At 39.6% G+C, this 12,312-nt stretch overlaps 1 protein-coding gene across 2 annotated transcripts in view; it reads right to left on the reverse strand.

The window, feature by feature from the left end:
• The window catches only part of KIT (v-kit Hardy-Zuckerman 4 feline sarcoma viral oncogene homolog), a 136,376-nt gene that overhangs the window by 43,227 nt on the left and 80,837 nt on the right, over nucleotides 1-12,312 (reverse strand). For both annotated transcript variants that reach the window (XM_006868058.1, XM_006868057.1), the window contains exon 7: nucleotides 11,863-11,978. In XM_006868058.1, the coding sequence (XP_006868120.1) occupies nucleotides 11,863-11,978 (116 nt within the window). The remainder of the gene's footprint in view (nucleotides 1-11,862; nucleotides 11,979-12,312) is intronic.

A 12,312-nucleotide genomic window follows, 5' to 3' on the forward strand; every position in this document is an offset into this window, starting at 1 on the left:
AAAACTTGTTGTAATATCTTCCTTTTCCAATTCAAATATCTATAATGATACTAATGTCCCCAAAAGGTGTCCCGGTGATGGGTGCTGTGGGCTCCCCAAAAAAAAGATAAGGCTGTCTGCTCCTGTAGAGATTGAGCCTCAGAAACCCTATAGGGCACTTTTACCCTTTGTCTTATAGGGTTACTATGAGAATTAATTGACTTAATGACAGTGATTTTTTAAAAAAATTTTTAAGAGGGTCCTGATTTGGCAATGCAGGAGAATGCACTGGACTGCATAGTCAGTTTGAACCACAAGGTTGGCAGTTCAAACCCACCAGTCGGTCCTCGGAAACCCTATACAGGGTCGCTATGGGTTGGAACCAACTCAACGGCACTTATATGTGACAACATAGATCTAGAGATCGTCTCTAAAAGGAGAAAGAGATATTCCAGTGTCATCTCAAAACAGGACTCATAACCCCCAAACAATCTGAGAACAAAAACTCATTTCAAGTACAAAAGAGGAAATAAAAACAGAGTTCAGATCCATACTGCAAATGAATGTACCCCAAAACCAAACCCAACCCATAGCCATAGAGCTGATTCTAACTCAAGAACAGAGTAGAGGTAACCCCCTAAAAAAAGATTTTTCAAGACTGTAGATCTTTACAGAAGCAGACTGCCCCATTTTTCTCCTGCAGCCAAGTGCTTTAGCTACTATACCACTAGAGATGCTTAAATGAACACACATTGCCTATAAAAAGAGAAATGTAAAAAGAAAAGCAGCTATTTTTACACACACCAACTACTCCACTGCTACTGCTGTGTACCATCAAGTTGGGTCTGATCTATAATAACCACTTATAGGGCTTCTGGTAGCATAGTGGTTACAAGTCAGGCTGGCAACCTCAAGGTCAGCAGTTCAAAACTACCAGCAGTTCCACGGGAGAAAGATGAGGCTTTCTGCTCCCGTAAAAATTTACAGCCTCGAAAACCCTGTACAGGGTCACTATGAGTCAGAACCGACTCCACGATACTTAACAACAACAACAAAGGGCTTCTGAGACCATACATCTTTATGGGAGCAGAAAGCCTCATCTGTCTCCTGAGAAGCAGCTGGTGGATTTGAACTACTGACCTTGCAGTTAACAGTTCAGTGTGAAACCTACTGCACTACCAGGGCTCAATATTACTGAATTAAGACTTGTCCTAAAAGCCACCATAGTGTACCATTCATGTTATTTGTTCCAGACACAGGTAGAAAAAAGACAGATTATAAAATGATATTCTAGCACTTAAGCACGGTCACTCATTTAATTAGTGTCTTATCAAAAACAACACTCATAATTCCCAGTATATAAAAAGGAGCTCTGGTATGGCAATATAACGATATGCCATAGGATGAATGTAAAGCTAATGTTCTCCCATGTTAACTATCACATAATTCACAATAAAACAGTTAAAAAATGTTGACCTAATGCAGAAATTAAAAGCAAAAGTCTATAACTAAAAAACAAAAAGGAGCTCTGGTAGCATAGTGGTTATGAATCGGGCTGTGAACCGCAAGGTCAACCATTTGAAACTACCAGCTGTTCCGCTGGAGAAAGATGAGGCTTTCTGCTCTTGTAAAGATTTACAGCCTCGGAAACCCTGTATAGGGTCGCTATGAGTTGGAACCAACTCCATAGCACATAACCACCAACAACCAAGGCACTGCCCCCCAAAATTTATAAATTTTACAATGAGTCTCATGGGTTCCTTTTAAAACTCATTCACAATAATTTCAGTCTCCCATCTCAGACTCCATGGTGTCTCAAACTGCATCAATGTGGGTTAGACACTATGAAGTATCTCTGATATATAAAATGATGCTATTGAATATATATTGTGGCATGGAAAAGAAGTTCACAACACATTCATTGTTCAGCATCAAAACACCACTGACAAAGCAATATGATGCCATTTTTGTAGCTTTAAAAGAAAAAACTTCTAAAACAATGGTATGGAAAATATATACAATATGGAACGTATTATGATTATAAACTATAAAATGTAAATAAACTTTAAAAGGAGAAATTAAAAGTACCTGATTTTTAACTTTGCTTTTTCACCCTTCCTAGTATTTCAATCCTTCACTTTACACAATAAACAGAGAATTATTTTAAATTTGAAAGTGTTGAACTACTAACCCAAAGGTTGGTGGTTCAAACTCACTCAGAGACACTCAGAAGTAAGTCCTGGCAATCTGCTTCTGAAAGGTCACAGCCTCATGAACCCTATGAAGCAGTTCTACTCTATAGACATGGGGTTGTCATAAGTCAGAATCGACCTGATGGCAAGTCATAATAACAGCATACAAATGCTTATAAAAATTAAGTTCTACTTGATTAAGGTGGTAGCAAATTCTCAGAAGCAAGGAATTACATCAGAAATGAGTTCTATTCAGCATTATATTTATTTAATGTTCAATAATTCTAACAATTTAACATAGGAGTAGGTCTAATAGAATTCACTTAGTATAAAAAAACAAAAACACTAAAAATAAAAGCTCTCAAGAAAAATTAGTGATATATGTTAAAAGCATATATTAAAAGGTTTTGTGCCCCTGTTGACACTGTAGGATAAGCAACAGACAGCTAACCATAAGGTTGGCAGTTCAAATCCACCAGTCACTTAAGAGGAAGAGAGATGAGGCTTTCTGCTGCCTTTAGATTTATAGCCTTGAAAAACCCTATACAGGGTCACTATGAGTCTAAATCAACTCGATAGCAGTGGGTCTGAGTTTTGGCTTTTCAATAAGTATGGCTTGGACACCCACCCACCTAGTGTTTGATTTGAAGTTCCTACTATCAATGGGCTCAAGCGAGGCAAAAATGTGAGGCTGGCCCAGGATCAAGCAGTGTTTCGTTCTGCTGTGCATAAGGTTGCTATGAGTCAGTACCAACTGAATGGCACCTAACAACAACAACAACATCTTTTAAAAGAGTCCTGGTCTGGCACAAGAGCTATAAAGTTGGAGGTTCGAACCCACCAGTTACTTTTAGGAAACCTTTTGCAGGGTTGGTATGAGTAGGAATTGACTCAACTGCCCTTAACAAGAACAACCTTTGAAAAATGGAAATATAAGAATAATAGGTTAAAAAGTTGGAAAACATATCCACTCTCCAAAAAGGCAAACTTCTAGTACCTTTACTCTCTATTGTTCCAAGATCTGTTTGAGGACACAGAAATCCACAAGCCCAAAGCCGAGGGGTTCTTGAGAGCAAGCTACCAGAAAAGGACTATGTAAAATCTGGAGGCTTCCAGCCAAGTGGATCAGCCCAATTGAAGCCATCTACACAAGAGATCTGACATTTATACAGCCCACCTTCAGCAAAGGCCTCATATGCAACCGGCTGCATGTATCGTGGCTTCCCCCTAGAATTGGTTTAGCCACCCATCACTAAATTTAACTATAACCAAAAATACATGAAAGGTAGCCAGACTTTACAAATGTGGTCAGAGGGAAATTTTCTCATCAAGAGGCCTCCTTCTGGGTCATTTATTGCCTTGGCTGATTTCAGTATACTGTGTATTCTATAAGTAATTGCTAACAACAGACAGGATGTTATAATTTTCTGATGCAGTGGTCTAGAAAGACTACACTATTTTATATTTCCTTAAATTGTTTCTGCTGTCCCTGTTAACACCCTGCCATAAAGAGAGTAAAACTGGTGGCAGGAGAGTTAATTTGGTACAGGTAGTTCCAAGAAGTCATTTTGGTATCCAATCTAGCTCAACATTATAAGTGTTCTATGTAAGCCCAAAGAGTCCCTGGTGGTGTAAACAATTAAGCATTCAGCTGCTAACTGAAAGAAAGGTCAGGTAATCTACTTCAAGAAAATCATCTGCTTAAACCCCTATAATACTATAATAGAGCATAGTCATACTCTGGTATACCTGAGGTCTCTCTACGAGTCTGAATTGACGGGAGACAACTGGTACGGAAGGCGGATGATAAAATGCAAGTCGGTTTTCAGTGTTTGCTCCATCTGCCTGTCTTTGTACTTTCCAACAGCCCTTACCAGCTAGATTTGTCCTTAATGAATGGACCTTTTTGACTACAGTGAGATCTACTTATGTTACAGATTTTAAATTCATAGCTAACGCTGATCTGAAAAATACTACCAGATAATGTTTCTCAATATCATTTTAAGGTTATTGGACCATCTTAAGATCATGTCAAAAGATTGAAAAACAAGGGATTTTTCACAATAATAATTTCTTTTCATAATTATGTAAATTATTTTAGGATTCACATGGGATATTTGAGGTTATAAGTCAAAATAAACTTCCAAAATCTTTACTTTACTGATTACCATTTAAGTCCACCCCAATTTTGATATTTATTCAAGAGGCACTGGGTGGAAAAAAAAAAAAAAAAAGATCAAGTTAAAATTGTACAATGTAATATTTAATAACCAGAAACCATGTTGTTTGTGAACAATTCGCACAGGCTACACAAAGAATCTTAATGATGTCATTTTTATCTAACATCTCTAGTAGTTTTAGAAAGAAAAATATCTAGAAAGCACTTTGGGGTGATGTTTTACAGTTTTAAGAACCCTATTATCCTCCACGACTTCTGGTGTGACTCTGTGGATCAGCATTGGCCTGTGAACCAGAAGGTCAGCAGTTCAAACCCACCAACTGCTCCTTGGAAACCCTACACAGGGTCACTATGAGTCAGAATCAACTCAATGGGCACTTAACAACAACAACAATTATCCTCCAGACTCCTGATATACTGCTGTAGGATAAGCACTGGACTGGTTGGTAACTGCAAGGTCAGCAGTTCAAACCCACCTGTCTAGGGTTGCTATGAGCCAGAACCTACTCAATAGTATTTAACAACAACACTATCCCCTCCCAATTTTGATAAGCCAGGGAAACAATCTTCAGTTTCACCACAGGATTTCAACTGTTTTTTGAGCTAAAGATATGATTTCCGAATATAACTTGGATAAGAAATTCCAAGAGTGGTAATAGTAATACAAATTCAATGCAAAGAATCACTAGCTGTTATTTTTATTTTACATAAAAATTCCCATGAGTTTTCATTGGAAATTCTGTTCAAAGATGGCAAACAAATTGTTATGGCTCTTGACCGTGATAAACGTCCTTGAACGTCCCTGAGCCAATTTAAGAGATCCATGTAAATCATGGCTTGGTTAAAAAAACAAACCCAAACTCATTACTGTTGAGTTGATTCTGGTTCCAGTGACTCTACAGGACAGAGTAGAACTGCCCCTCAGGGTTTTGAAGACTGGAAATCTTCACAAAAGCAGACTGGGACATCTGTCTCCTAAGAAGCAGGTAATGGATTCAAACTATCAACCTTCTGGTGAGCAGACAAGCACGATACCATTGTGCCACCAGGCTCCCTATGGATTAGTTTGTTGTTGTTGTTAAGTTCCATGGAGTTGGTTCTGATTTGTAGTGACTTTTCATACGGTTTCTGAGGAGCGGCTGGTGGGTTTGAACCATCCACCGATTTTGCAGTTCAAGCGGTCTAGAGCCTTATCCTATAGCGCCATAGCAGGACTCCATAGATTGGTTATAGGTTAAAAAAAATTTTTTCCCAAACCTAACATGTTACATACAAGTATTGAATTACTCTTAACACACACTGTCAGAGTACAGTATTTTTTAGAAAATTGCCATGTAAGTGATTAAAGAACACAAACACTCACTCACTGTAGGTACCAAACATTTAACGACTCAAATTCAGCGATTTTCAACTAACATTTCTCATAGCTAAGCATATTAAGCACGAATGCACCAAACTCATTAAGTTAAAAAAAACAAACAAAAGTAATTAGCCTGTGTTTCTGCACTAACATATACATTTATTATTCTGATTTTTATCCATTCCAATTTTCATCCTGAGGCTAAACAAACTTACAGAATAAAGCACACACTCTACCTATGTATTTGCCTTGACTAAAATGAAGTCTATGGAGTCCTGGTGTGGTGCTGAAGTATAAGCGCTGGACTGCTAACCACATGGTCGATGATTCAAACCCATCAGCTGCTTCTCAAAAACCCTACACAGGTTCTCTACCAGTCAGAACTGACAGAACAGCACTTAACAACAACAACAAGATGATATGTAGAGCGCTGGTGAACCTGTAGGATAAGCACTGGACCGCCAACCACAAGGTTGTCAGTTCAACTCCACAAGCTGCTCCATGGTAAAAAGGTGAGGCTCTCTGTTTCCATCAAGATTTACAGACTTGGGAACCCTATATAGGTCACTAAGAGTTGGAACCAACTCGATAGCACCTACAAAAATGACAAGATGATGTACCAAAATGGGCACAACCATGCCAAGTGTTAATTTTTAAGACTACTACTTAGCTTTGGATATTAAAAATTTTCATAGAAAACCTTTCTAACTAAAATTATTTTTCAGTTATAAAAACAAACTAATAAATCAGCTAACTCAATGTATAAAGAGCAAGTACCACAGTGAATATAGGATAAGCACTGGACTGTGAACCACAAGGTTCAAGCCCACCAGCAGTTCTGTGGGAGAAAGAGGAGGTTTTCTGCTCCCACAAAGATTTACAGACTCAGAAACCCTGAACAGACTCAGTGGCACTTAACAACAACAATATATAAAAAGAACTCACAAGGCATGCTTAACAAAAGGCAGACATTTTCATTTTTACCCAAAACTGCTGTTTCATTTGTTGATCAAGAAGATAATGTGCTAAGGAAAAGAACACAATGCCTTAAGTCAGTGTAGTGTTTGCAGCAAACTGACACCAAATGGTCAATGAAAAGTTTAAAAATTGCTTAAAAGTACTATTTCTTAGATGACCATGGAACCTCAGTATCTGAGGGTTCCACATCCTCATATTAAACCAACCACAGATCGAAAATATTAATAATTCCAGAAAGTTCCAAAAAGCAAAACTTGAATTTCTATGTGGAACTTTGTGCTGTTTGCACATCCTCAGTCTCAATTGTTCACTTCTTTGTGTTGTGCGAACCCTTTGTATTCAGTGAGAAAAACTGGCTCCTAAAAAGCAATTAAGTGGTCAAAGCAATTCCTCAAAGGCTAAGCGGGAGGAAACATAAAACATAAATGGTATTTACACTGTACTAGGTACTATAATAGTCCTGGTGTGGGCACTGTGGATTAATGTGCTGGACTGTAAAGCCGTTTGAACTGAAAAGTCAACAGTTCAAACTCACCAGCCGCTCCTCAGAAACCCTCTACAGGGTAACTGTGGGTCAGAACCGACTTGATAGCACTTGTTGTTGTTGTTGTTAAGTGCCTTCGAGTCATTTCCAACCCATAGAGACCCTGTATTTCCAAGGAGAGACTGGTGAGCTTGAACCACCAAACTTGTAGTTCAAATGGCTTTGAAGTCTGGCGCATTAACTCACAGCACCACACTTAGAGATACAATAAGTCATCTAGAGATTACTGGAAGTATATATGAGGCTGTGTGTAGGTTATATGCAAGAACTAAATCATTTTATATGAGAAACTTGAGCATCTTCAGATGTGGATATCCACTGGGCTTCCAGAACTGCACGCAAACACTGAAAATTGTTTTGTAAGATCTTTCTACATGGAATTACATTAGCTATGGCATTATTTGTAACTGAACAGAAGTCAGTTATTTTTCTTCTTTAATTATGTCATTCTCAAAAAGTCATTGATACAGGTTCATAAATACTAAATACCACAATATCATATTATAGCAAAAACAGTAGAAAAGGGCAACACCAGCCACTATAAAAACACAAATACCAGCAAAAGCAAAAACAGCAGCCTATGCTTGCAGCAGGAACAGACGACAAGATGCAAGGCATCACTGTAATCGGGTGACAATGATAACTCTGGCCAAACACATTACAGTGTTCCAAAGGAAATTAGCAGAGAGTTTGAACCTTGTGGGATAAGCACTGGACTGCTAATCACAAGGTCAGTGGTTCAAACCCACCAGCCTCTCCTTGGCAACTCTATACAGGGTCACCAAGTCAGAACTGACAAGATAGCACTTAACAACAACAAGATACATTGATACATGTAAGCTAGGTTTATAAAAAATGTTTTTGTTGTTATAATGAACAACAGGGATATTTTGATAAAAATAATACAATTTCTATGGAAATACTCCTCAAAAATTTTATAAACAAGTCATTCTGGTGTCACCCTGCCTGACAGCGTGACCTGCTGTAACCCTTGTTGACGTGACTCAAAGAAACAGCGCTAAATGGCCCTGTGTCCTTAAAGGCAGGGAAGACAGACACAAAGCATCTAAAAGGAGTTGTCCACCAAGTGGAATCGAACTCATGGAGGGCCCATGTGTGCAAGACTAGAACTGTGCTCCATGAGGTTTTCAATGGCTGATTTTTTTCAAGAGATTACCAGGCGTTTCTTTGGAGGTGTGTAAGTGGACTGGAAATTCCAGCCTTAAGATCTTATGGTTAGCAGCCAGGTGTGTTAACTGCACCATCTGCAGACACGAGGCACTTTACTGTATAAAATTCCCTTCAGCTTCTCAAGAAAACCTGGTCTGACTGGAAGAACCCAAGACTAATATGCTGGCTCCTGCTCACCCTTCAGGTCTGGAACAGAACTCACTCTTGTGTCTCGATTTTCAGCCAGGCTTAATGGGGGGATAACAACACTTAGTGAGGTATGCACACCACGGAATGGTCAGCCATTCAAGATCAAAAGGGCAGTATTTTCCAAGGACAAAGTTCAGAAGGAGGATTGAAAACAAGAATCACAAGGAGGAAGTAGGATAAGTCATGTTACATGGAAGTGATGGCAATAGTTGAGATGAAATGAAGTATTATCATTTGTTGAATTAAAATTGATGATCTACTCTGAAACCTTCACTCAATTCACGATAAAAAGTGAGAAAAAGCAAGTCTGGTCTATGGTGTGGGCCATGTCATGATTTTCTGTAAAAGACCAATAGGACATAAGTACAGAAATAAAGAATAAACATTCGGAAACCGGGAGAAATCTGACAAGAGTAATTTCATGTCTGTTGAATTTAATAATAATAAAAATCCAGGCGTATATTTTCTCTAGCTCTGTTCTTTTTCACATAAAGAAGTGCATGTCTCTTTATTACAGACATTCGAATATGTTGAGGCACGAGCCCAGGGGGTGCCTGGATATCACAAACTTATTTGACCACAGAACTCATTTTCTAGCAATTTGTTGTTCTTATATTATGCAAGGAGCATTGCTCCTGAGTAGCTCTGTAGGGTAAACACTCGACTGCTAATCTCAAGGTCAGTGGTTCAAACCCACCAGCTGTTCTGCAGAAGAAAGGTGAGGCTGTTTGCTCTCAGTCTCAGAAATCCTACTTAGGGTCACTATGAGTGGGTTTGGTTTCAGTTTATTGTTCCTAAGTGGTACAATTAGTTAAATTAAGTGGTCAACTATTAGCCAAAAGTGTAGCAGTTCAAACCCAGCCAGGAGCACCTTAAAAGACAGATCCGTTTCTGAAACATCCAACAACCAAACCCACTGCCATCAAATAGATTCTGACTCATCATGACCCCATAAGGCTGAGTAGAACTGCTCCCTAGGGTTTCTGAGGCTAGATCCTAATGGAGTAGGCAGCATCATCTGTCTCCCAAGAAGCAGCTGGTGGGTTTGAACCACCAACTTAATTGCCCAATGCTTAGTCCACAATACCACCAGGGCTTCCTAAAAACTCTGTAGAGTGAGGTGCTACTCTGACACACCTGGGTTGCTATTAGTCAGAACTGACTGCATTGAAACCAACGGATCCACAGTGAAGTGGAAATTAAAACACAAACAACAAAAACTGACCCTTCGCTGCACAGACAGTTTGAGAAACATTGCACTAGAGCATCCAAAATAAATTCTGGTATGAACAGCAAGCCAGTGAGGTACCACACACTCAGAACAATTCTGGGGAGTATAGATATTGATATGAATCCCCTGAATAAAGACAGTTCTGTGGTCAAACAAGTTTGGAATATGCACTCCATCATCCCCTGGGCCACTCCTGGGAAGGCATAATACACAACAGCATATGAAAAGATTCTGATGGCCCCAGGGTTCTCTGCTCCTGGACTGCAAGATCAACCACTCCCCTCCTTTTGTTACAAAAGAGGTATACCTTTGCATTTCCAACACTCACAGTCAGTCCTGATAGCAATTATTCACTATTGAACCACAAAAGAGTCTTATCCCCATTTCCTTTCACCAGCCCAGTCTAGACAGTTTGGAAACCACTCAGTGGAGATTCTACCTTACCCCTGCACCCTCTGAAACTTAGCGCCCTCTTGAAAACTTCTTGCCTTTGTAGTCCCCCCCATTTTGGGTAGCCAGTGTCCAAGTTGCCCATCCCTGTCAACCCTGTGTACCAAGGAGGTGGGAATGATCCTTGCCATATATACTATCACTCAATTCACAATAAAAATTAAAAAAAAAAAAAAACAAAAAAAGGATTCTGAGAAGGTCTGTGATAGGTAAACAAGTCCCTCTTTATCTAAACAAACATTAATATCTTATTCAGGAAAAGCAATTTTGGAAACTCTGGTAGAGTCAAAAGATGCTAGATTAGCAATCAAATACCAGTCCAGAGAACCATTTACTACTATTTCTTGGCTTCATTTATAAATTGATCAAACCATACCTCACCCCATCATATTGGCTGAGTTGCAACATCAGATGAGATGATTAAGTAGAATTGGGAGTCTTGGTGTGGTGCTGGACTGCAAAGTTGGTTTGAACAGCAAGGTTGGCAGTTCAAGCTCACCAGTTGCTCCTCAGAAACCCTATACAAGGTTGCTATGAGTCAGAACCGACTCCAAGGCACTTTAACACCAACAACATACAAGCCCCTTGAGAATATGGAGTTAGTATTCATGCTCTGTTCTCTCCCACAACCTTCCAGAGTTCCTCAATGTCAAACACACACAAGCACAGCCCTGGTTCCTAAGACAGTCCCTTCATGTTCTAGGTGGTCTCCTTTCCCCACTCTCCCACTGATGGTGAATTCCAACACTCATATAATGGGCTATTCCATTGAAATCTCTTGTTTGGGAGGCCCTCCCTTCCCTCTGGTTGGTTGGTGTGGCAGGCAACTGACAACCCTTCCTGAAAAAGCGTCAAGGGAGCCTGGAGGAAGCCCTACATCTGGACGATGGTGTTCTCCAGCTTTGAATTCTGGATAGTGACATTTCTCAAGGGCATCGTCAGCAGTCAGGGTGAGGGCTGCAGTGGGGCAGGACCCAAGTCTGCTCAGGTTCCCTTGGCTAGAACCCTTGTCCCCCCCTAAGCCAACTGCCACCATGGTACCCACATGTTACTCCGTAATGGTCTAGTGAGTGAGATCAGTGCTCTGTTGGTCTTAGTGGGAGAACTAGCTAGACAAAAATAATATCACAACCCCAAAAGAGAAAGCATTGTAACAAAGAAATCACACCAGGGCTTGATAGCAGCGTTTTCTCACCTAAACCCATAATCCAGCTCCTATTCAACCCCTAGTTCCCCATTTGAGCAATCAATAAGAATACATTTTCCCTCCAACAGCTGCTATTTCGAACTCTGATGTTGTTATTTTGAACTGTTTACTTCAAAGGCAGCCCTTAGAATTTGAGCAACTTCTACAAGGTCATATGGTCAGTGAAATATAGGACAAAGAATTGGTTTTCTTATATGCTCCTCTAACCACCAAACCACGAGGTCTTTGTTAAGGTTGAAATTATCATGAAGCATTATTTACACTGTACACAATGTCTCTAGGTTCTGCAGCTGTTACAAGCATAAGCCACAATCAAAATAATAAAAAAAAACAAAAGATAAGGAGTCATTCACTTTACTTACTGTTCACGTAAACGTTAAATGTTACTGAAGAGTTGGCATCAGAATTGGACACTAGAAATGTATAAATGCCTCCTTCGGTTCCTTTTAGCCTGGTTAGGTGAAATTCACTTACATATCTACAAAGAAAGAACAATAAATCAATCACCCAAGGGTGGCCTGCCTTGGAGTTCGTATCTATGCCTGTGTTGAGGGAAACAATAACCATTTAATTAAAATTCACATTAAACCCACCAAACCAAATCCAATGCCCTTGAGTCAATTCTGACTCACAGCAACCCTATACGACAGAATTGTTCCACAGGGTTTCCAAGACTATAAATCTTTACCGAAGCAGCCTGTCACATTTTTCTCCCGGGGAGTGGCTAGTGGGTTTGAACCATCAACTTTTCAGTTAGCAGCCAAGTATCACTAGAACTCCTTAAAATCCATGTGTGTGTAATATGCATTTTT

This window comes from Chrysochloris asiatica, unplaced genomic scaffold (genome assembly GCF_000296735.1).
Source record: "Chrysochloris asiatica unplaced genomic scaffold, ChrAsi1.0 scaffold00115, whole genome shotgun sequence".
Taxonomy (NCBI): domain Eukaryota; kingdom Metazoa; phylum Chordata; class Mammalia; order Afrosoricida; family Chrysochloridae; genus Chrysochloris; species Chrysochloris asiatica.